General features: G+C 50.9%; 1 protein-coding gene across 1 annotated transcript in view; it reads right to left on the bottom strand.

Annotated features, from left to right (window-relative positions):
* The window catches only part of TBC1D2 (TBC1 domain family member 2), a 41,234-nt gene extending 15,318 nt beyond the window's left edge, over nt 1-25,916 (bottom strand). Inside the window, 8 exon segments of the mRNA XM_050948236.1 lie at nt 29-139; nt 946-1,332; nt 4,702-4,889; nt 6,304-6,440; nt 9,166-9,307; nt 10,933-11,062; nt 12,116-12,536; nt 25,814-25,916. Of these exon segments, the coding sequence (XP_050804193.1) occupies nt 29-139; nt 946-1,332; nt 4,702-4,889; nt 6,304-6,440; nt 9,166-9,307; nt 10,933-11,062; nt 12,116-12,511 (1,491 nt within the window). The 5' untranslated portion in view covers nt 12,512-12,536; nt 25,814-25,916.
* Between the last annotated feature and the right edge of the window lie 83 nt (nt 25,917-25,999).

Raw genomic sequence — 25,999 nt, forward strand, 5'->3', positions numbered from 1 at the left:
TGCCATCTCTCTCCACAGCTCAGCTCACCTTCATCAGCAGGAATTTCTCCTTCTCGGCAACGCTTCTCCAGAGCTTCGTGACCTGGTCGATCTCTGAATTGAGGAACCGGTTCTGAGTTCTGTAGGCATCTAGATCATCCTGCCAGAAAGCAGAGCAGGTGCTCACACCAGGCAGCCAGCAGGCAGCCAGCAGGCAGGCTTTTGCTATTCTCCTCTCTGTTTTAAATCCTCACAGAGAAACTAAGGAATGAGAGGATGACTCCATAATTTAAGGTAAAATACATTACAGGGAGGGCATAATTCTCCCAAACAACATCAGAGACACAGGAAATTTAGACATAAGGCTCAATTTAAAAGAAATTCAGGCATGTTCAGGTCTAGAATATACAGGTAGGGCACCCAAACCACCTTACCTCTGCCCTGTAATAGTGCATAATGCTTGGGAGATGCTGCAAGGAGACAGACAGAGAGATCTGGATTTGGTTCATTTTTAAAATCCAGGCCTGAGGCATTCCAGGCACCAAGAAACCCCACCTCACTGCAGACAACAAAACCCCACTGTGCCTGCAGCGCTTCTCTGCTGAGAGACACAAATGTCCATTCTAACTGCACAGAGGAGGCTGGGAACGGCACGTTGGGCAGGTTGTCTGAGGGGAAATGTGGTTTACACAGAGGACACACCTGGACAGACTGAGTGAAGGCAGCAACAGAGGAGGAGCTAAGGGTTGAATGGTGGATGACTCAGCTGAGTCTGGCAAAACAAGCTCTAGGCTACCACTTCCCCATTCAAACCCTTCAAAGCACAGGACTGATATCAGCCCAGCCCTCGGCAAGTGCCTGCACTTTGGACAGCAAAGGAGCGGCACAAACCAGTCCCAGGCTCCTGCTGTACCATATACTAACGAGCCCTCCAGCTGCTGTTTTGGCTGTGCCTGCCTCACAGACCTTCAAATGCTCAATCTCCTCCTGCTGCTTGTACAAGGTATCCGCGGCAACAGCATCAGCCTCTTGCACCGGCTCAGAGAGATCCAGGGCAATCTGCTCCGTGAGCTTCAGGATGACTTGCTGCTTGGCCTGGTTCTTGTCCATCAGGAGCTGCACGTGCTTCTGCAGCTCCTCCACACGGCTGTCCCTCAGAGCCAGGCTCTGCTCCAGCTCCCTCCTGTCACTCTCCAGGGCTTCCACCCGATTGCTGAGCTCCACAATTTGCCTCACTTTGTGCCGCACCAGCTCCAGCCGGTCTCTGTCTTCTGCAGCTGTCAGGTACGTGCTGGATGCTCTCTTCTCCTGCTGCGCAGCCTCCAGAGCCTTGTGAAGAAGCTTAACCAGCTCCTGCGGGGACATGGAGTGATGGTCACAGCACACGAACCACAGGCAATACAGCACCGCCTCTGAATGAGGGCGCAGCAGGCCTGGGGGTTCTAGTTATGGACAGGGCACTATCTAAGGGGATCTGGGGGAGACATCCCCTGGGCAGGACACCCCATAGCTGCCTTTTGCTGAGATGTGGGCACTAGCCAGTCGGAGAACGACTACAACAGCAGAGCTGTGCTGCCAGCCTGCCCTGGGAGCACCCAGCACGGAGGGGTCTCCATGCTCCATAGCCTGTGCCACCCAGAGGTGCTGTGCTGTTTGCAAGGGGATGCTGTGCATCCCACCTGGCCCCGGGCTGTCCACAAGCACCTTCCTGAGGGCTGATTGGATGCAGAGAGCCAGGGCAGGGGCGGTGCGCGCTGGCTCCAGGAATCCCCTTGTCCTGACAACACTTTCCCGGTCACCTCCCCTCCCTGGAGCAGGCTTGGACTCATGGCCACAGAGGAAACTTGCACGGACTGGGAGAAGGCCATCGCCTGCAGGAAGTAAACTAAGGACGGAACCAACTGCTCATCATGGGCCTGCTTCCTCTCCTACTGACATGGGTGCGAGCCCAGTGACCCCACCCCCCGACCTGAGCGGGGTCAAACCGTTGTGAGCCCACTGATCCCCCCGCCCCTAGTCACACCAGTGTGAGCCCACTGACCCCCCCAGCCCCAGCGGGAGTGGGGCGCTCAATGGGCTCACACCAGTGTGACTATGGGCGGGGGGGGGTGAGTGGGCTCACACCGGAGTGAGCCCATTGACTGCCCCTCTCCAGCCCCGAGTCACACCAGCGTAAGCCCACTGACTCCCCTGCCCCTACTCACACCAGCGTGAGCCCGACTCCCCTACTCCAATTCACACCGGTGTGAGCCCACTGACCCCCCCGCCACAAGTCACACCAGCGTGAGCCCACTGACCCCTCCGCCCCTAGTCACACTGGTATGAGCCCACTGACCCTCCCACCCCGAGTCACACTGGTGTGAGCCCACTGACTGCCCCCCCCACCCCGAGTCACACCGGTGTGAGCCCACTGACCCCTCCGCCCCTAGTCACACCGGTGTGAGCCCACTGACTGCCCCCCCCCACCCCGAGTCACACCGGTGTGAGCCCACTGACCCCTCCGCCCCTAGTCACACCAGTGTGAGCCCACTGACCCCCCTGCACTGAGTCACACCAGTGTGAGCCCACTGACCCGCCCGCCCCTAGTCACACCGGTGTGAGCCCACTGACCCCTCCGCCCCTAGTCACACCGGTGTGAGCCCACTGACTGCCCCCCCCACCCCGAGTCACACCGGTGTGAGCCCACTGACTGCCCCCCCCACCCCGAGTCACACCGGTGTGAGCCCACTGACCCCTCCGCCCCTAGTCACACCGGTGTGAGCCCACTGGCCCCCCTCACCCCGAGTCACACCGGTGTGAGACCACTGACTGCCCCCCCCACCCCGAGTCACACCGGTGTGAGCCCACTGACTGCCCCCCCCACCCCGAGTCACACCGGTGTGAGCCCACTGACCCCACCCGTCCCTGCCCCGAGTCACACCGGTGTGAGCCCACTGACCGCCCCACTCCCGTCCCGAGTCACACCTGTGTGAGCTCACTGACCCGCCCGCCCCTAGTCACACCAGTGAGCCCACTGACCGCCCTGCCCCGAGTCACACCGGTGTGAGCCCACTGACCCCCCCCAACTCCTAGTCACACCAGTGTGAGCTCACTGACCCTGTTATAAGCAGATTGTTAAGGGTTAATGTCTCTTCTACCTGTAAAGGGTTACAAGCAGGGAAATGGACACCTGACCAGAAGACCAATCAGGAGACAAGATACTTTTAAATTTGGGCGGAGGGAAGCTTTTGTGTGTGTTCTTTGTCCGTTGTGTGTTCTTCTCTCGGAGGGTCTGAGAGAGACCAGACATTACTACAGGCTCTCTAAGTTTCTTTTCAAATAGTAAGTAAAAACAGGCTGTTTAGGCTTTTTGATTGTTTTACTCTATTTGCAATTGTGGATCTGGCTGGTTAACTTTTATATGTGTAGTTGCTGGGAATATTTTCATTTGTATTGGTAGTGGGGGGAAAGTCTCTTTCTGGTGTCTGTAAGCTACAGGACCCTGTAATACTTACATCTTGAAGTTACAGAGATAATTCTTTACTTTTTCCTTTCTTTTATTAAAAGATTTCTTTTTAGAGAACCTGATTGATTTTTTTTTCTTGTTTCTCTTGTTTTATTCCAGGGGATTGGGATAACTCACCAGGACGGGTGGGGGAGACGGGAGGGGGGAGAGAGAGAGAATCTTTCTCTGTTTTCCTTGCATCTGTTTGCCTCTTTGTGGAAGGGAAGGGAGATGCTTCTCTGTATGGTGATTTAAGAGGTTGGATCAGTATCTCTCAGGATAGCCCAGGGAGGGAAATTCTGGGAGGGGGAAAGGTGGGGGAATGGTTTATTTCTCCTTGTTTTAAGAACCCAAGGGATCTGGGTTCTTGAGGTCCCCAGGGAAGGTTGGGGAAGTCAGAGTGCCCCAAAACACTATATTTTTGGGTAGTGGCAGTGCTATCAGATCTAAGCTGGTAATTAAGCTTAGAGGATTCAGGTGCTAGTATCTCATTTTTTGAACTCTAAGGTTCAGATCTGAGAGGGAATGCTATAACAGACCCCCCTGCACCGAGTCACACCAATGTGAGCCCACTGACCCCCCCACCCCGAGTCACACCGCTTTGTGAGCCCAGTGACCCCCCCGCCCCGAGTCACACCAGTGTGAGCCCACTGACTGTCCCACTCCCGTCCCAAGTCACACCAGTGTGAGCCCATTGACCCCCCTGCACCGAATCACATCGGTGTGAGCCCACTGACCCCTCTGCACCGAATCACACCAGTGTGAGCCCACTGACCTCCTTGCCCCGAGTCACACCGGTGTGAGCCCACTGACCCCCCTGCACCGAATCACACCAGTGTGAGCCCACTGACCCCCTTGCCCCTAGTCACACCGGTGTGAGCCCACTGACCCCCCTGCCCCGAGTCACACCAGTGTGAGCCCACTGACCCCCTGCACTGAGTCACACCAGTGTGAGCCCACTGACCCCCCTGCACTGAGTCACACCGGTGTGAGCCCACTGACCGCCCTGCCCCTGCCCCGAGTCACGCTGGCATAAGCCCAGTGACCCCTCTCCTGCCCCAATTGAGAACAGCTCCAAGAACATCATTGGAGAACCAAGCACTACACACTAGCAAATGGTACGCCAAGTTGTGCTCATGCTAGCACCTAGGGGCTTGATCCAAAGCTCTCTGTGGTCTTTAGAACCACCCCAATGGCTTTGCTGGGCTCTGGAGCAATGGTCCGCAGAGCAGCCTTACCTTCTGAGACTTGACTTCCTCTGTCAGCGTGAGGACCTGCTGCTGCAGAACAGCCAAATTGTCAGGGGAGCTTCTCTCACGTGCCAACCCTTCAGTGAAGGCAGGGAAACTGCTGGTCAGCCACTTCGCTTTCCTAGGCCAGTGTGACTTGGGCCCAGCCCGTGTCTCCTCTCGGGCCTGCTCCCTGCCTGAGGGAGACAAGTGAGAGGAGAGGAGTCACTTCTCCTGTGGGAAACCAGCCCCAAACTGAATGAGCAGCTGGAGAATGACGGGGACACAGTGCCAGCTGAAGTGCTGTATCTAATGTAGATACACAGGGCCCGGCCCCAGCCGAGCTCCATTGGCTGGAGCTCCGCTGGAGTCAATGGGGCTATGCTGAGTTGCGCCACTTGAGGAGCGCCAGTAATGGCCATTTGGAGGGAAGACTGGCTGCCAAGTGAAGCCTGACCGCTCTGGTGGAAGGATTTGCTGCTCAGAACAGAGAACAAAGAGGCAGGAGTGGCTGCTCTAAACTCCAGCCATTGGGAAAGTGCTGTCAAAGCCCATGCACGCTGCCAAGGTACCCCACTGCTGCAGGCACCAAAACAAAAACAGGGCCAGGTCCCCAGCTTCTGCAAAGTGGTTTCAAGGAAGCTACGCCAATCAGTGCCAGCTGGGGAAGCAGCCCTGCGATGTTCCATAGCAATGAGAGGGAGCTTCTCCGGAGCCCTGGAGAGCAGAGCACTAGGGTTCAATGTCCCCAGAGGACATCGCAACCCTCCCTAAGGCCTTGGCTACACTTGTGAGTTACAGCGCAATAAAGCAGCCCCGGGCGCCCTAGCTCAATCCCCATCCACGCTGGCAAGGCACGTAGAGCGCTCTGACTCCGCAACTATAGTGCTGCTGGTTCTCCACCTGGGCGAGTAGAATAGCGTTTGCTGCACCCTCGCTGGAGCGCCGTGGCGCCAGTGTGAACGAGATGTTGCATTACTGTGCTCTGATCAGTCTCCGGGAACATCACATAATCCCCTTAAGTCAAGTGGCCAGTCTTGTCATTGTTGTGAAATTGGCTGCAGGAATGTGGAAATGCCCTTTCAAAGCTCTGTTTCGGAGAAGCTGGGTGCTTATCAGCTCCAAGAAAAAGCAAACATTTACTGTTTGCTTTGAGTGAGTAAGAGAGAGGTGTATGTGTGTGGGGGGTGTTCTGAACTTACAAGACAGCATGCTGACACTCCCAGCACCCCAAAAACCCACTCCCTCTCCCCCTACATACACACAACATACTCCCTGTCACACTTCACTCCACTCCCACTCATCTGAAAAGCACACTGCAGTCACTTGCATGCTGGGATAGCTGCCCATAATGCACCGCTCCCAATGCCACTGCAAGTGCTGCAAATGTGGCCACGCCAGCATGCTTGAAGCTGTCAGTGTGGACAGACTGCAGCGCTTTCCCTACCGCGCTCTCTGAAGGCGGGTTTAACTCACAGTGCTCTACATCTGCCAGTGTAGCCAAGCTCAGAGAAACCCCCGTCTCCTTCAACAGGCGGTAGGGCTGCTGCACAGTGATTTCAAGATACCAGGCTGGGATACAGGCCACAAAGGGCAGTGAGGAGAAAGTACCTGGACATTCTGCCTCCCCTTCCACCTCTTGTTCTTCTGCTGGAGTCCCAGGGTGCTCCAGGAATCCCTCAACACCCGAGATGCTTCTGCCATTCCCTGGGAGCTGCCTGGTGCCACAGATATTGTAGATTGTATTTCTGAAAAGACAAAGAAACCCAGGGAGCCCAAGAGCCAGGAGTGCCGTGGTCACTGAGGCCAGCCTGATCACTGGCTCCCCTGAATCGCCACGCAGGAGTGCTGCTCCTCACTTTGTTATGCAGGAAGGAAAAAGTAAGGCAGAGGGGAGGAGTTGCGAGAGGGGTCATTGGGAGGTACCATCGCTTGGCATAAGAAAATCCAGAAAAACATCCATCATAAGAACATAAGAACGGCCATACTGGGTCAGACCAAAGGTCCATCTAGCTCAGTATCCTGTCTTCTGAATGTAGCCAATGCCAGGTGCCCCAGAGGGAATAAACAGAACAGGTAATCACTGAGTGAGCCATCTCCTGTCAGTGATCATTGGTCCATTTTGGTCAATTTCATGGTCATAGGATTTTAAACGTTGTAAGTTTCTTGATTTCAGCTATTTAAATGTGAATTGTCACAGTGTTGGGTCCAGACCCAAAAAGGAGTTGTTGAGGGTTTGCAAGGTTATTGTGTAGGGGGCTGTGGGACTGCTACCTTTACTTCTGAGGAGCTGGAGAGCAGTGGCTGCTGGCCGGGAGCCCAGCGCTGAAGGCAGAGTCGCTGCCAGCTGCAGTGCAGAAGGAAGGATGGCCTGGTCTGGCATTGCCACCCTGACTTCTGCACTGCAGCCTGCAGAGCTGGTGCCTGGCCAACAGCTGCCGCTCTCTGGACGCCCAGCTCTGAAGTCAGCATCACAGAAGTAAGGGTGGCAATACCGTGGCCACCCTAAAATAACCTTGTGACCCCCCCTGCAACTCTCTTTTCGGTCAGGACCTCAATTTGAGAAACGCTGGTCTCCTCTGTGAAATCTGTACAGTACACGGTAAAAGCACACAAAAGACCAGATTTCATGGTGGGAGATCGGATGTCCCAGTTCGTGACGCATTTTTCATGACCCTGAATTTGGTAGGGCCCTACTCATCACTGATCACTAAAAAACAGATAAAAAACAGATAAAAAACAGGCCAGATCCCAGCTGGTGTCAATCAGCCATAGCTCCACTGGTGTCAGTGGGGCCAGTTCTCAGCTGGTGTCAATCGGCCGTAGCTCCACTGGTGTCAGTGGGGCCAGATCCCAGCTGGTGTCAATGGGCCGTAGCTCCACTGGCGTCAGTGGGGCCAGATCCCAGCTGGTGTCAATCAGCCATAGCTCCACTGGTGTCAGTGGGGCCAGATCCCAGCTGGTGGAATTAAGCAGAGCGCCCCATAAGCTCTGACCATTCACCACAGCTGAGGATCTGGCCCCAAGTCCTTCCTGTAGGTGAACGTTGTGCTAGTGATGGTGGCAGAAGAGACTGGTACAGCATACACAGTAGGCAAAGCCAGCTCTTTCTTTCTTTGTCTCTCTTGCATCGCACTTGCACGTTCCCTTATTTGCGTCAATTTGTCTTGGTTACAGTAAGTACAATCTACAGGGTCCGCTGGACATAGCCAAACTAGACTCCTAACAAAACCGGTACCTGGCTATGACAGAGATAGGTGCTTTGGAAATACTGAGAGGAGAGAAACAAACCACGCAGCAGAGGCTGGATCTGAAGATAGGGGATGCAAGGACACGCTTATATCCTCAGGCTCCTAACAGAGTGTCTGTTTCTGCTGCCCACCTGACCCACAGATAAGAGCCCTAGCTAAACTACCATGCTGTGGGAAACAATTCAGCCTGTCCTACCCCACCCGAGATGTTCTCCAGTCCCCACGGAGCCTGAATTTGTGGCATTTTCCTCCTAGGAAAACACAGCGTGTGGTCCCAATGGGCTGGCTGGCAGTGTTAGCCACCAGGACTGTCAACAGAGTTAGCTGTCGACATTAGTAGCTTTTCCCCTGACTAGTATTAGAGGCTCTAGTTTCCATGATCTGGTGCTTGTGCCAACGGTGAATGCTAGGGCTCCAATCTCCAAAGCACTTACATACAGCCAAAATTTGGGCACGCACAGGCTTAGGCACTCTGCTGGATCAGAACTCGAGAGGTCAGGGCCTGATCCGGCTCCCACCTTAGTCAGTGAGAGCTTTCCATTGACTTTGATGGGAGCTGCATCAGGCCCTTGGAGAGGCTGGAAGTCCATGTGCATGTGGGGCCTGATCCTGCAAAGGGCTGAGCACTCTGTCCTTGATCCACTTCAGCATAAGCTTAACTTTAAGCACTGAGCAGTGCCACTGACGGCAACGGAACTGCTCACACGCTGGGAGTTAAGCACTTGCTGAATCGGTTCTAGAGCGCTCAGCGCCTTGCAAGGTCAGCTGCTTTGGGCCAACACCACATGACTACTTCTGTGCCTGCCCAATGCACCTGATCAACACCCACTGGAATCAGCAGCAAGAGTCCCATTGACTTCAGTGGGCTGTGGCTCACGCTCTACTGCGTGAACTCAGACCCGACTGTGAGCACACTTACGAGATTGTGCACATCACCAAAAGTGCTCGTGCAAACGGTGTATGGACACCGGCATTTAAAAAAATCCAGGCTGTAGATCTGCTGCTGAGATTTACTGGTCAGAGAGCCAGAGAGGGGACAAGGAAACACTGCAGAGAGCTTGCATTTCCTCCTGTGTGGTATTCACTCTATTGCGCTTGAATTCCCACGTCTGCATGAAGGGCTTACCCGCACGACACATTTCTTGTCTTGTGCTATAGTAATGCTCAAGAACGCCACAAGGCAGCAACCCAACGCACCAGCCACACCTCCACCGCCACTTACTGTATTTCAGTCCAAGGGTGTTTGAGGGAGATGTTCTGGAGGGCAGCAGACAGCTGGGGAGCGGGCAGAGAGGCTGCCTTTAAACCTACCACATCTGTAGGGGTTTTCACAGGGGGCAAGAACCCCTCGCCTTCAGTGTGCACTAGAAAACCAGGAGAGAAATTAGATGAGCTCCCAAACCTTTGATTAAACTCTACCTCTTTACATTAGGCATTAAGCCTTGTCATATTCTTTCAGCTCAGTCTGTGTATCTGTTCAAGGTAGACCAGAGGAAGCCATCCAACCTTCCATGTAGTTTTCTAGTGAGACAAGGTAGGTGAGGTATGCGAGAGACCCGCTTTCGAGCTACACAGAGCTCTTCTTCAGGTCTGGGCAAGGTATTACCAGTGTCACAGCTAAATATGAGATTGAACAGATAGTTTAGCACAGAGATGGATTAGGGGTTTGTGGGGCCCTGGCCAGAGCAAGTAGGGGCCCTTTCCCACCTCTTCTGCCTGCCGTCCCCCCCGCATGAGGCCTGACCTCGCTCCCTGGCTGGAGAGCTGGGGGGTGGGAGGAGTCGGTCAGGGTATGGGGTGCCCATTTTTCCTCGGGGCCCCAATTGGCCAGGGCCCCTGGGCAGAGGCCCCATTGGCCCAGTGGCTAATCCACCACTGGTTTAGCATAAGTAAGTAGCACATAATCTATCTGTTTGATCTCATATTTAGCTGTGACACTTGTAGCACCTTTCCCAGACCTGAAGAGCAACTCCGTGTGGCTCAAAAGCTTGTCTCTCTCACCAGCAGAAGCTGGCCTAGTAAAGATATTGCCTCACCCACCTTGTCTCTCTAATAGCCTGGGCTACAACACTCCATCCAACAATTGTAGTTTGCTACACAGATAAGAGCCCAGAGGCCTGCAGATGCAAAAATCTTTATATTCATCCACTGCTAAGGTAATCTAAATTGACTTTAACTGTTTACATTTTAAAGTGTACAATGCAGTAACCCTGAGTAAGGTCCACATAGAAGCCAAACAAGGGAAAAACAGAACTGTGCTGGCATCATTTTCCCCCGCAGACGGTATCATTTGTATGTATTTATACTCATAATGAACTGATGCAACAGAGCCTGGGTTACTGGAAAAGACAGTAATAGCTGTCAAGTAAAAAAGAGACCAGCACACATCTATGCCTCTTTTAAACAGAGCTACAGCATTTGCTGCCAAATGTTACCTTTTTTTTTTTTTTTAAAGCAGGAAAGTCTGCACTTGGTGACAGCTAAGCAACAGACTAGCCCCGAGCAGCACCCTGCACCAGTCACATGGGTGTAACTGTGTGATCATGTCCTGACACAGATTGCAAATGGAACAAAAGGTAGGCCCTTCGCTGCAGGCCCTAGAGCCCCCTCAGGAGTTCCTAAGAACCGTACGGGATTCACTCCAGGGAAAAAACAAGAGCAACTGTAGACATAACTCTGAATGCCTTTGACCCCACCAACCCGGCTGCCCCCAGACAGCCCCAGCTAGACACAGAGCCCTGGCTGTGTATGAAAGTCAGTCCTTTTACTGCAGATGAGCTAGCATTGCTCTCATGACAAAGGCCAAACGTTTCAAGCTTGGGGCCCTCCACGTTGGCACTTCAGTACCACCTTGAAGTCAGTGGGAGCTCCAGGAGCTCAGCACCTCTGAGACCTGGCACTTGTTTAGATGCCTTGTTTGAAAATGCTGGCCCAAAATCTCTGTACACAGATCAGATAAGGTGGAAATAGTTAACTCTTTAATACCTACTGGTTTCATTTGCAGGCAGGGCTGCCATGGTGACGCTGTCCACAGGAAGCCCAGTCTGGGTATTGCAAAATGCCCAACGCTTCATCTGCAGCTGCTGCAGCCAGTACATCATGGCCTCTCTGCTGACTGCCTAACATTACAAAAAACAGTTTGACGTGGCTCTCTGAAGAGCCAGTTGCAGTCTGCTGTGAGGTCCCTGAAGAGCTGATCACCACCCCCCTGCTCCAATCCAGCTGACGTTGGCCAGGCAGGAGACACCTGCTCCCAGTTGTAACCCTGATTCAAGAGGCATGGGGTAAATCCCGAACCCTGGTCTCCCAGCATACTGCCAATTGCCTACTACATTAGACGGCTGGTCTCCTTGTTCTAAAGGAAAAGCCTGTCACAGCTGGAGATTTCTGGCCCTGCTGCATTGGGCAGAGAGTGATACAGAGGGAGTCGAAAGCTGTAGGAGCTAGTTTGCAAAGGCTCCATCCTCAGTAGCTCTCGTTGCTAGTGATCCTTTGCTCTTTGCCAGAGGAGTCCCACAGAGATTGGGATTTGACCACAGGGCTCTGCAGGTGAGTCAGGTCAGGCTTGGTGTCCTCAAGTCCCCAAGCACCAAGGAATCCTTTACTAAATCTAGGTGGGGAAAGAGAGGCTTGCGACCGCTGCATCTGACTGTAACTAGAGGTAAATGTATATGTTTTACAGGGGAAGTTCTAGGCACTTTGGGCAAAATTCAGGCAGACATAAACCCCAGCCAGTGCTACTGACTTTAACGGTACTGAATAGGGCTTTTAATTAGTAACCACATGCCTCTCTCCCACCCAAATCACCCCAGTGAGCTTCCAAGTTCACCCAGCACTCGTCCCCAAGCCAGGAAAGCTCAGCATTGTATTAGAACGGTTACATCCTGGAGCTCAACTGCTCCTGACTTAACTTGCCTTTTAAACTCCATGTCTGATTCTGCTCCCATTGAAGCCAGTGGAGTTATCCTGGTTTTACAACAGCATCAATCAGTGAGAGAATCAGGCCCAAAAGGTGAAGGCCTGCATGCTGTCATGGTAGTGCTTAAACCTTGCTATTGAACTTTTACCTGGACCATTTTAATGCTGGCCCATTCATACTGACAGCTGCAATACTAGCTCCTACATTTCACAATAGCCAGCAGCAGCAGTTGCCTAGAAGACATTGTGCTCACCTTAAGGATAAACACTCTGCTTGGAGTTCTGATTTCAAAAACCCCTTCATCTGCTTCCACCTTGCAATCAAAACCAGCGCTGGAGAGATCAATGCTCCCCAAAGGGTTAACATCTTGAGCTGTCCTGCAGTACAGCAAGTGACATTTATTTTCATCATAAAAGAACCAACGAGACTTCCAGGCCTTGATTGGCCCCTTGACCCCAAGTTTATTTAAATAGCCACAGAGTTTTTTCCTGGGTTCTTCTCTGCTGGGATTGAGCTGTGCATTTCCCAAGTTCCTATGAGGCGACGACACAGCTCCCTCTTTCGCTGAGCCTGTATTACCGCTGTTATCATCTGAATTTGACTCAACTGGCTTGCCTGGAATCTCTCCACTTTCAGGTCTCTTTTCCATCTCTTCCAGGGAAGATCTCCTAACCCTGGAATTAGAATTGCAACAGGAAACTTACTAGGTAAAGTATAATGGCAACTCATAAATACTGTTGAGAATTCATTTGTAATGGCCCAATATGTTCAAAACAATGTGTTAAAGTTTGGCTCTTACGTCCATACGCCTAAAGTAGCATAAGAACGGGCATACTGGGTCATACCCAAGGTCCATCTAGCCCAGTATCCTGTCTTCCAACAATGGCCAATGCCAGGTGCTTCAGAGGGAATGAACAGAACAGGTAATTATCAAGTGACTCATTCCCTGTTGCCCATTCCCAGCTTCTGGCAAAACCAAGGATAGGGACACCATTTCTGTCCATCCTGGCTAACAGCCACTGATAGACCTATCCTCCATGAATTTATCTTGTTATTTTTTTAGCCTTGTTATAGTCTTGGCGTTCACAACATCCTTTGGCAAACGGTTCCACAGGTTGACGGTGCTGTGTGAAGAAATACTTCTTTTTGTTTGGTTTAAACCTGCTGCCTATTCATTTCATTGGGTGACCCCTGGGTCTTGTGTTAGGAGAAGGAGTAAATAACACTTCCTTATTTGCTTTCTGCACACCAGTCATGATTTTATAGAGGTCGATCACATCCCCCCTTAGTCGTCTCTTTCCAAAGCTAAAAAGTCCCCATCTTATTAATCTCTCCTCACATGGAAGCTGTTCCGTGCTCCTAATCATTTGTCTGACTTCCAAAGGTGCTGACCTTAACCTGACTTCCCTGACATAGCTCTCACCTTCCCCATGCCTTTCCTCTAGCATCCATTCATCTTGCCATTCCCTTTTCCATTCTGAAGTCAGAGTGGGCTGACAGGAGAGAAGTGACATCACGACACTGTGCGCTTTAGAAGTGAACATGCTAGACATAGTATCTTGGCAAGTCAAAGCAGAAATGTGGCAGATGTGGCAATTTCCTGTCATATTCTTGACAAACCTTACTAGGTTCAGTTTAAGAATCTCTGACAGTGTGAATTGCCTAAAGGCCAACAACAGGGTTCATTGTTGTATAACAGCAATTCCTAACAGGCCTGACAAACTCACTACATCTAGCACACCACTTTTGCGAAAACAAAAGCAAGTACTGTAAAAGGGAGAAGCACCGAGTAAAATCTCTCTGCAGAGTAGGCAGCTAAACATCAAGAACTGGTCAGAGACACAGCTAGTAGATCTGCTGTATTCTCAGGAACAGAAAGGGAATGATGGTTCAGGTTTGCAGGGAACATCCAGCCCACTGGAAGACAGTCCAGCAGGCAGGGGAAATTGTGAAGCCAATTCCATGGAAGGAGGCTGACAAAAGCAGTAATCATGTTCCATCCAGCCCAATTGCATCACTGCAGGTGGGACAGTCAACAGGTGGACTGTGACCCTAAAAATTCCCCAATGCCAACCATCAAAGGGTTCACTGTTGTATTACAGCAACTCCTAACAGGCCTGACAAACTCACTACATCTAAAACACCACTTCTGTGGAATTTATCCGTAAATGAGGTCAAGTAGAGGTCTCTAAAAAAGCTTATATCATACTGCTCCTCAAATCATTGTGAGATGCATATACAAATTACATTTAAGGCCTTGGTATATATACTGAAAATATGTTTTAAAATTAGTCTCCAACCAAAGAGAAAAACAGGTTTCGTCCAGACAGGAGGTAAGATATGTATCTCTCCAAATGTAAACTAAGCATTGTAAGCCAACCCAATGGAAGCCTGATTTACACACTGAGTCACCAGGAATTAGCTATAGGAGTAGCTTAGGTACAAGCGATCATGACTTGATTACATTTATAATGTGCAAGCAGAATAAAATCCAGATCACTAATATATATAGTTGGTGCTTTAATAGGACCTATTTCACAAAACTAAAAACAATTATGAACCAAAGCAGGTGGGAGGAAGAATTTAAACAGAAAAATGTGAATGACAATTGGTAACTATTTAAGAATACCTTCCTAGATGCCCAAAAAGCCAAAACTGAGGAAAGAGACCATAAAACCAACCTGCATTAGAGGGGAAGTTAATGCACAAGGCAGCTATATATATGAAAGGAACAGTAGAAAATTCATAAAAGAAGCAAAGGGACACAAGGAGAAATCTATGGCCAGCAAAGTTAACGGCAATAAGGAGTTTTTTTAAATATACTAGGAACAGAAAGAATTCTGACAATGGTATTGGTCCATTAGTATACGGAAATGGTAGAATTAACAATAATCATACTGAAAACGCAGAAGCATTCAATAACTATTTCTGTTCTGTATTTGGAGAAAAGCAGATGATATAGTCTCATCAAATGGTGATAACGCTCTTTCCATTCCACCAGTATCTTGGGAGGATGTTAAACAGAAGCCATTTAAGTTAGGCATTTTTAAATTAGAATGTTTTAAGAAGAGCTGGCTGACAAGCTTACTGGACCATTAATGTTAATTTTCAATGAGTCTTGGAGCATTGGGGAAGTTCCAGAAGATCGGAAGCTAATGTTGTGTCAAATTTTTAAAAAGGGTAAATGTGATGACCTGGATAATTAGAGGCCTGTCAGCCTGACATTGATCCTGGGCAAGATAACGGAGTGGCTGATATGGAACATCATTAATAAAGAATTAAAGAATTAATTTAGTTAATGGAAATCAACATGGATTTATGGAAAACAGATCATGCCAAACTAACTTGATATCTTATTTTTATGAAATTACAAGTTGCATTGATAAAGGTAATAGTACTGAAGTAATAAAGACTTCTATGTGATTAAAAACCAGAATATAAAATTAACATGCTACGCATTAAATGGATTAAAATTTATTAACAGATAGATCTCAAAATGTAACTGTAAATGGGGAATCATTACCAAGTGGGTGTGCTTCAAATGGGGACCAGCAGGGATTGGTTGTTGGCCCTACACTGTTTTACATTTTTATCAATGACCTTGATGGAAGAAAGCATACAATCATCACTGATAAAGTTAGCAGATGTCACAAAAATTGGGGGAATGGTAAATAATGAGGAGGACAGGTTACTGATTCACAATGATCTACATTTCTTGGTAAACTGGGTGCAGGCAAACAATATGCATTTTAATATGGCTAAATGTCAATGTATATGTATACATCTAGGAACAAAGAATGCAGGTCATACTTACAGGATGGGGGACTCTATCCTGGGAAGCAGTGACTCTGGAAAAGATTTGGGGGTCATGGTGGATAACCAGCTGAACATGAGTTCCTAGTGGGACCTTGACCAAAAGGGATAATGTGATCCTGGGATGCATAAACAGGGGAATCTCAAGTAAGAGAATAGAGATTATTTTACCTCTGTATTTGGCACTGGTTCAACCATTGCTCCAATACTGTGTCCACTCTGGTGCTCACAATTCAAGAAGGATGTTGATAAATTGGGAGAGGTTCAGAGCAGAGCCATGAGAACGATTAAAGGATTAGAAGACATGCTATCTAGTGAGAGACACAAAGAGCTCCAGCTATTTAGCCTAAAAAAGAGAAGGTTAAGAGTAACTTGATTACAGTCCATCAGTATCTAAATGGAAAACAAATATTTAATAAGGGGCTCTTCAATCTAGCAGAGAAAGGTGTATGATGACAATAGATTGAACCTGAAGCTAGATAAATTCAGAGAGAAATAAGGGTGTACCTTTTCAATGGTGAGAGGGATCCACCTGTGACAGATGGCAATATCCTGGGCATATTTTAGGAGCGCCCATTGTATTAAAAATGCAAGTGCCTATTGTGACGATGTACCCCATAATGCTTTATGGGAATATGACGTAACTGGAATATATTTTGTGCTGCCTGTGCCATGTAACATATCTCTGTAAAGGTTATGGTCTACTATATCTATTCACCCTATTTGTACACATATATCATTTTGTACTTGAGGTTAAGAATATTGGCGGTAAACTTGCTTGATTTCTAAGTAAGTTTTGTGAAGCATTGGTCAGTTTCTTGAGGAAGGAATTTGCAAGGTTAAGTACCCGATCAGGAAGCACATGGGGGACAAATGCATCTTGGAATGCTCTAGTCCACATCAGAAGTCTTCCTGGAGACATGCAAGATACCATGTGGACAATGGCTTCTGCCTGTAAAGACTGAGTCATGCATGGACATGACTTGCCCAGGTGACTCCAGAACTCCATCTTGGAGCTGGACTATGCATAGGAGAGAGGAGGGGGTCTCCACCCACAAGAGAAAGTCTATTTAATCCCCTGGGAGACCCCTTCGTTTTGTCTTCAGCTGGCTAAAGAGGGAGCCTCTCCACCCCCCAGGATACTTGGAAGAAACTGGAACAAAGGGGTGTGAGTGATTGCAGGACCCAGGCTAAAAGGAGATTAGCCTGTAACAGGGAGCATTCTGGAACCGGTGAGGATCTTACCTGTATTCAGTTTGATTAGACAGAGATTTGCGCATTTTATTTTATTTTGCTTGGTGACTTACTTTTTTCTGTCTGTTACTACTTGGAACCACTTAAATCCTACTTTCTGTATTTAATAAAATCACTTTTTACTTATTAATCGACTCAGAGTACGTATTAATACCTGGGGGAGCAAACAACTGTCCATATCTCTCTATCACTGTTATAGAGGGTGAACAATTTATGAGTTTACCCTGCATAAGCTTTATACAGGGGAAAATGGATTTATTTGGGTTCAGACTCCATTGGGAGTTGGGCATCTGAGTGCTAAAGACAAGAACACTTCTGTGAGCTGCTTTCAGGTAAACCTGGAGCTTTGGGGCAAGTAATTCAGACCCTGGGTCTGTGTTGGAGCAGATGGGAGCATCTGGCTCAGCAAGACAGGGTGCTGGGGTCCTGAGCTGGCAGGGAAAGCAGGGGGAGTAGTAGTCTTGGCACATCAGGTGGCAGCTCCCAAGGGGGTTTCTGTGATCCATCCCATCACACCTATGTAATATTGTAGGATTTTTCTGGAATTTCTTCAGCGGGAAGACAGGATTACAGCAATACTGGGGAAAAGGGAATTGCAAATGCCCACCTAAGGACTCAGCTTTTCAAGGTTTGCCCTGCAGGGGGATCTTTTGTCTGCTGATCCCTTGTTACCTGAGGACAGCTCGGAGTGCATTCTCCAGGGACAAAACAGGCAGAGAAAGGACTTGTGAATAAATAGCCTGAGTTTAAGCTGACTCAGGGCCTTCTGTCTGATTCAGCAAACAGACTGGCCCTCTGGTTCTTATAACTGGGCAGCTACACTGTGATCGGTCTCTGAAGAGAACGTCAGCAGGCCTTCTCGGGCAAGCTGTGTTTTGCTGGCAATGACTGAGGGCTGGTCTACACTAGGGGAGGGGATCGATCTAAGACACGCAGCTGAAGTCGAAGTATCTTAGATCGAGTTACCTCCCATCCTCATGGTGCAGGATCAATGTCCGCAGCTCCCCGTTGACTCCACTACCACCACTTGCTCCAGTGGAGTTGCGGAGTCGACAGGAGCGCGTTTGGGGAATCGATATATCGTGTCTAGATGAGACACAATATATCGATCTCGAGAAATCGATTGCTACCCGCCAGTACGGCCGGTAGTGAAGATGTAGCCTAAGTGTGGGCAAGGAACTGTGCAGCCTGGAAATACCTTGGTCAGGTGGGAGAGAGACAGGTGTCTCGTCACCTAAGAGACACTGGCTGGGGAGCCAGAAGCCTGGGAGTGGATGCCCTTGCTGGATCACTGAGGGGAAAAGCCAGGTGTGGTTGCCATGAACTGGGATACAATCTACTGTTGAATATTCCATTTGCCGACATGAACATGTAGATTTCACGAAGGCAGGTGCTGTATGGAATTTCACACCATCAGTAAACGTTAGCTCCTGGACTACTTTTTCCTCTGTAACAAAGTCACACAGGCAGGTCTAGCACATTCTAGTGAGTAGGGAGCCACACTCAGATCCGCTGACACCAAATGGTACCGCATGCCACAAGTGGTGACTTTGATAGAACCGCTTGTGGAGCAAGGTGCTATTTAGTATGAGCAAGTGGATTGGAATCTGCTCTTACATTACAGGCAATTTTCTCTCTTTGCCCAGTGTCCATGGAGCTTTAAGTCTATCGGGTCCATCAGCAGGCTCCATTCATTCAGTTCTCACCTTTATGCTGTCACTCCATTTCCCACATTAGGGGTGTAACACTGGCAGGCCAGACCCACTGCTGCCCAGGCTGCAGGCATTAGACAAAGCATTGACACACTTATAATTGGAAACCCCAGATCAGTTCATCAGAATGTTAGTATTGCTCAGAAAAGGTATTAGTCTCATAAGAATATATTTAGCGTTTAGACTCTATGAAATGCTTGTAAATTGCTGCATGCATTAATCTCATTTACAATGTCTGTATTCCATGCTATAAGGAAATATGTAAATTTTACTTTATAATTTTGAAAATGTTTGCTCTGAATTTGTAAGCTCAGGCATGGGAACCACACATCCCCCTGCCCATCCAAACGGATTATCAAAATCAGATGTGCCATCAAGGAACATCACAATGCAAAGGGCTGGTTAATGGCACTATCTCATCTGGGCAATGCTACATGCAAGAAAGCTCATCCTGTGGGCTTAGAGGCCAAGTGAAGGAAATAAAACAAAGCTACAGGACAGTGTGACACTGCACCCCATATTTTTCACAGTGGTATTATTATGATATGGTTAAGATATAATCATAATGTATTTTATGTAAGATAAGTCATGTGAGGTGTCATTGGAAAGGTTATGATTTACTGAATATGATTACCCTATTTGTATGCATGTATCATTTTTATATCTGAAGTTAGGAAGATTGACTATATATCTGTATTACAAATGTGTTTACACCTGGGGAATGCCCACTAGGCAAAAGGCACTCAGTCTAGATGGCTGTCTGAGAAGGATCCATTCAGGTTGAAGAGCCATTAGGGGGAAACAATAGGCTTTAGAAGCAGCTTATTTCCCACCTTGGGGCCTTCCTGAGGACGCTGCAGACAGCCTCCGACTCATGGCTGCTGTGACACTACACTAGGTCACCTGGTGCTGGACGCCATCTTGGGATACCAGTGTTTTTCCACTGACTGGGTAGGAACCAAGCTTTGAAACAAAGGGTTCCAGCCATATGCAAAAGCTATTTAAGGCAGGGGAGTGACATCATTGTGGTTCTCCTCTCACTCCCCGCTCAAAAAGACTCCTGAAAACACCTGAGGAACAAAGATTGAACTGGAGGAAGTGCTGGACCCATGCTAGAGGGATTTTTAGCATGTGAATGGAACACCTGGGGATTCCAAGCTGTGAGCTAGTGCAGCTTGTCCCTTAAGAATCCGCAGCCTGCTTGCATCATCATTTAGGGTGAGAATTTGCTATTCGTACCCAATCTATGTAGTATATTAAATTTAGTTGACGGTTTTGTTTATTTGCTAGGTAATCTGCTTTGATCTGTTTGCTATCCCTTATAATCACTTAAAATCTGTCTTTTGTAGTTAATAAACTTGTTTTTGCTTTGTCTAAAACCAGTGTGTGGGAGTCCTAACTTGGGGCAGAAAGCCATTGTATATTCTTTTCCACATTGAGGGGGTGAATTTCATGAGCTTATGCTGTACAGTTCCCTGTGCAGCCCAAAATGGTATAATGTTGGGTTTGCACTCCAGAGGGGAGTGTGTGCCTGAGTAGCTGGGAAGTTCCTCAGCTGGAGACTTCTCAGGCAGAGCTGACTACAGTGTCTGCATGTAACTGCAGCTGGGTGTGTCCCTATCTGTATGTGTGCTGGTGAAAGTGCAGGCTGGACACAGCAGTGCAGTGTAAAGGGAGCCCAGGCTGGTGGGTCAAGGAGGCTCAGTGGTACCCCAGTTCCAGGTGGCACCCTGGGGGGAAACCTGTCAGAGACATTTTTTCATCTTTTTGACAGTTTGAACTCTAAAGTGCCAGAGACTCTAAACTGAAGCCCGAGATTCCCAGGGACTGCCTTCTGGGTCTGCCTGCAGAGTTTGAATTGACAGATCACCACAACTCTATCACTTTTAGGATTTACATGGTAACTTGTTTGTGTGTATGTGTTTGTTTGCTTTAACCTGTAAACAGCTCTCATTTCTTTTTTCTAGTTAATAAACCTTTAGATAGTTTATTACATGATTGGCTATAAAGGTTGTCTTTGTTGTCAGATCTAGGCTACCACTTGATCTAGGGTAAGCGACTGGTCTCTTGGGACTGGAAGCAACCTGGATGTGGAGTGATTTTTGGTGTAAGTGACCATTTATCACTAAGTCCAGTTTGTCTAAGTGGTCAGATAGACTAAGAGGACTGTCTTTGATTCCACAGTAAGACTATTACAGTGATCCGGGAGTTCACATTTGTTATTGGCTTGGAGAAATCTAATGATAAAACACATCACCAGTTTGGGCTGTCTGCACGGTTTTTGACAGTCTGCCCTCAGGCAGGCACTCACTGTCGTAAGCCACTCCAGACAGCGTGACAATGGGTGTAGTCGTAGCAGGATTCACATGCCACAGGTCAACTGGGTTTATAGATCATGACCCCAGTGCTGTCAAAAGTGTAATGTAATACCGAGAGTTTTTACAGATTAGTCACAATGAGTGACTCACAGTCATAGGAAGGTCTTCACAAAAAGACCGTGAAAAATTACACAGAAATAGGAGAACAGCCCATAAAAAGAGAGCCTCAGATCAGGAACAGAGCGCTTTGCTGATAGACTTTGACCAAGGAGCAGGGTTTGAGCATTCCCTTACACGCCAGATGCCAGAGAGACCGCTGCAGCAGAACTGTTCGGCTGAAGCTCCTGGAAGCCCAGAAAGAACGTGAGCACCAGATGGTGGAACTCCGAGGCAGGGAGAAGAAAGAAACTAACGAGGCCGAGGAGAGAGCCTACCAAAGATGCAAAGCCTCTCACTGAAATCAAGGAGGAAGATCATCAGAGACACCTAGAGCAACCAGAAGGCGAGGAAAAAGCACATCAAAAACAGATGGAAGCTCACACACTGCATCTCGAAGTCCTGCAGCACAAAAGCAGTAGGCTCAATCTCTGAGTACATCCCCTCCCAACAACAGGGAGTGGGAGAAAGCCTGCCCAATTTACCCAGAGACTGACTGCACCGAGGAGTTCCTGTCGACCTTTGAGAGACTGTGTGGGATCCATAAGAATTCAGAGGCTAAGTGGACGCCTATCCTCTTAACCAGATTAACGGGGAAAGAAAGACAAGTTTTAAATGACGGAGGGTGATGCTACGGTGTATAAGGGTAGCGATCGATGTATCGGGGACTGATTTACCGCATCTAGTGTAGACACGATATATTGATCACCGATCGCTCTGCCATGGACTCTGGAACTCCACCAGGGCGAGAGGCAGAAGTGGAGTCGATAAGGGAGTGGTGGCCATCGATCCCACGCCGCGAGGACGCGAAGTGATTCTAAATTGATCTAAGATACATCGACTTCAGCTACGCTATTCTCGTAGCTGAAGTTGCTTATCTTAGAACGATCTCTCCCTCATCCCCCTGTGTAGACCAGGCCTGAGATTTAAAGAAAATGTATTGAAAAAGTTTAAGATCACTCCTGAGTCCAATCGATTAAAGTAAAATCTTAAAATGTTTGACAATATCATCCACGTGGAATAGGTGCGTAAGATGTGTAATTATATGAAAAAATGGGTTGAACTGCTGCTAGCCATGAGGCTTCTCTAGCTGTGAGCAAGCTAAAGGACACTGCTCAAATACCATGGTTTTGCCATGTATCTTTAACCTGGGAGTTGCCAATATAAGTTTTAAGTCTGATTCAGAAAGAAAAACTGAAGAAAGGCCAGGAAGACACACATCTCACCCTGATTGTTTGGGCAGGGCAGACACACACCTCGCCCCGACTGTATGTTATATCACACTCACTTTTACAGGAGGAAGTTCCTGTTACACTGACACCAGGTAACCCTCACATTGGAAGTTACCTCAGAAGCTGCAGGAGAGCCATGGAACATGGAGCCTAACTATATATTTCTATGTTAAATGCAGGAAAAGGTAGATGTGGCAAGAAGAAAATGCTGGATTAGGGCAAGGACCAAAGTGACTGTACCCACTACCTTAATCTTGCCTGTGTTAGAGAGGGAGCTCCTCCTGCCTTGGCAAATGCCCACCATACGCAGGTATTTAACATGTGGACTTGGAACCAGAGGTGAAAGTAAGCCAGTCCAGTCCAGTATGGTGTACTGGCAAGAGCCAGTACGCCGTGCTGGACCGCATCGACTTCCACGGCAGGAATTGAAAGGGCTCTGGGCTGCCCGCGGCTGCGGGCAGCCCAGAGCCCTTTAAATCCTGGCCACAGCTCTAGCAGCCAGGCTGGGGCTGGGATTGAAAGGGCTCAGAGCTCCCCGTGGCTGCAGGCAGCCCAGAGCCCTTTCAATCCCGGCCGCGGCTCCGGCAGCAGGGCTGGGGCCGGGATTTAAAGGGCTCAGCGCTCCCCATGGCTGCGGGCAGCCCAGAGCTCTTTGAAACCTGGCCACGGCTCTGGCGGCCGGGCTGGGGCCAGGATTTAAAGGGCTCCGAGCTTCCCTCAGTGGCAGGAGCTCTGGGCCCTTTAAATCCCTGCCCCAGCCCTGCAAAGCTCGGGATTCCCCCTGGTGGCCAGAGCCCCGAGCCCTTTAATTTTCCCCGAGGGGCTCCTGCCACCTCTGCAGCTGAGAGCCCCTGGTTGATTTAAAGGCTCTGGGTCTCCTAGCCACAGCTGGTTCCCCAGGGCCTTTAAATCTTGAGAGCCCAGGTCTCTTCTGGATGAGGCCACACCCCCCTCAGGACTCCAGCAGTACCGGTAAGTCCTGTAAGTTACTTTCACCCCTGCTTGGAACACTGACAACACTGTAAGGCCTGCCGAATAGTGACTGAAAAAATCAAACCCAGGCCGCAATCACCCAGGGGCACCATTCAGCCCACCCATTACCAGGGATAAACAACTGGAGGCTGAGAAAACTAGAAATCTTCCTGGCTGCAGGAGCCAAGTCTGCCTGTCACTGAGGGGCCAGAGGGAATTTACCTCCCCCTTGGACTGGTTATTCCACAACTGTCCACTATGGGGTCTCTGCCATCTTCCTTGAAGCAGCTGGCGCTGGCCACTGCCAAGCTATAGCTACACTACACACCACGTTCAGCAGCATGTTGTGTACGTGTACCTATACATTGCAGTGAAAAGCAGGTTGTGTCCACACTACAGTGTCTAGCTTCACATATCAGTGAAAGGCTCTGGTGGGGGACAGACAATGGGGAGAAACTTCAGCAGCTTCCCACTGTCAGCGCATTTTCCCACTGTCTCCTCATTGCCAGAGACTCTCCCTGTGGCAGGGCAGGGCAGGGCAGGGCTCCAGCAGGATGGAGCCTTTCTACATGGCCAGAGCCCTTCCCAGCTGCAGGAAAGACATGGGCAGCAGGACACTGCACTGCTAGAAATAGCAGTATAGATAGGGAGGTATGGCTTGGGCGAGTAGAGAGCATGCAGGGTATGTACTCAGCGGCATACCCACACCCTTCTGGCATCTTTGCTTCCCTAAAACATGCCTCACCAGCTACACTGCTATTTATACCTGTGCTCTGGGTACGTGTGTATGTATGGGACAAGCCACCAAAGCAGCGGGTACTGTCAACGTAGCTCCAGAGACAGGGATCTGGGCTGAGCAGACCTGAGCTGACCCGGGGCAGTTCCAGGGTCCTGTGAGTGACAGATAAGAAGCTACATTGACAGTGGGGAAGGGGTCACTCAGCGGGGAACAGAGCATGCAGGGGTCAGCAGCAGCCCCTTGATGACATCGAACTGACTCAGGACAAGTTCCTGGCAAGGCTGTACCCTGTCTGGGCTCAAGGACCCACAGTGGGAGCTGGGAAAGCCTTGGCGGAGTTGTGCCAATTGCAGAGATCAACTCGCTGTGGGGCACATCGGCCAGAGGAGGTCCACAGTCCAGGCCTGCTGCCCCCTCTGGCCCGTGGTGCGGTGTGTGTGTGGGGGGTAACCCCAGGATACTCGCTGCCCCATCTGCCCTGTGTGCCGGAGACACCACACTGCCAGGGTGGGGGGTAACCCCAGGACGCTGCTGCCGCCCCCTGTGCCCCATGGGACGGTGTGCGTGGGGAGTAATCCCAGGAGATCGCAACTGCCCCCTGTGGCGGTGCGGGGTAACCCCAAAACACTCACTGCCCCGTCTGCTGGAGGCAGCGCACTGCCGGGGTGGGGGGTAACCCCAGGACACTCACTGCCCCTGGTGCCCATGGCACTGCACTGCTGGGGTTGGGGGCAACCCCAGGACGCCGCTGCCCCGTCTGTTGGAGGCAGCGCACTGCCGGGGTGGCGGGTAACCCCAGGACACCGCTGCCCTGTGTGCCGGAGGCAGCACACTGCCGGGTGGGGGGGGGGACCCCAGGACACCGCTGCCCCGTGTGCCAAGACACCGCACTGCCGGGTAGGGGGGGACCCCAGGACACCGCTGCCCCGTGTTCCGGACGCACCGCACTGCCAGGTGGGGGGGGACCCCAGGAGACCGCTGCCCCGTGTGCCAAGGCACCGCACTGCCGGGTGGGGGGGGGACCCCAGGACACCGCTGCCCCGTGTTCTGGACGCACCGCACTGCCGGGTGGGGGGGTAACCCCAGGACAGCGCTGCCCCATGTGCCAAGGCACCGCACTGCCGGGTGGGGGGGACCCCAGGACACCGCTGCCCCGTGTGCCAAGGCACCGCACTGCCGGGTGGGGGGGGACCCCAGGACACCGCTGCCCCGTGTTCCGGACGCACCGCACTGCCGGGTGGGGGGGGGACCCCAGGACACCGCTGCCCCATGTGCCAAGGCACCGCACTGCCGGGTGGGGGGGGACCCCAGGACACCGCTGCCCCGTGTTCCGGATGCACCGCACTGCCGGGTGGGGGGGGACGCCAGGACACCGCTGCCCCGTGTGCCAAGGCACCGCACTGCCGGGTGGGGGGGGGGGAGCCCAGGACACCGCTGCCCCGTGTGCCAAGGCACCGCACTGCCGGGTGGGGGGGACCCCAGGACAGCGCTGCCCCGTGTGCCAAGGCACCGCACTGCCGGGTGGGGGGGACCCCAGGACAGCGCTGCCCCGTGTGCCAAGGCACCGCACTGCCGGGTGGGGGGGGGACCCCAGGACACCGCTGCTGCCCCCACGGCGAGCCTCCTGCCATGCTCGCGGCGCAGCGCCGGAGGGTTGCGGGGAGCCCAGGGCGGGCTGAGCCGCTCCCGCCGGGATCCGCACGCTCTGGGTGCGGCCCTGCACCCCCTGTCCGCCCGGGCCCGCGCTGCCCTTACCCGGCTCGCAGCGCCCGGCCGGTCTCCCCGCCGCTTGCTGCGCACGGGCCGTGCCAGCCGGGGTGCAGCGCGTCCGCCTGCTGGGGGATTGGCCGGGAGCGGCGAGACCGACGGCAGCCGGCGGTGAGAGGCGGGGTGCGCAGCGCCCTCCGCCGGCCCGAGCGGCCCCTTCCCGGCACTGGCCGC

This window comes from Gopherus flavomarginatus, chromosome 3 (genome assembly GCF_025201925.1).
Source record: "Gopherus flavomarginatus isolate rGopFla2 chromosome 3, rGopFla2.mat.asm, whole genome shotgun sequence".
Lineage (NCBI taxonomy): Eukaryota > Metazoa > Chordata > Testudines > Testudinidae > Gopherus > Gopherus flavomarginatus.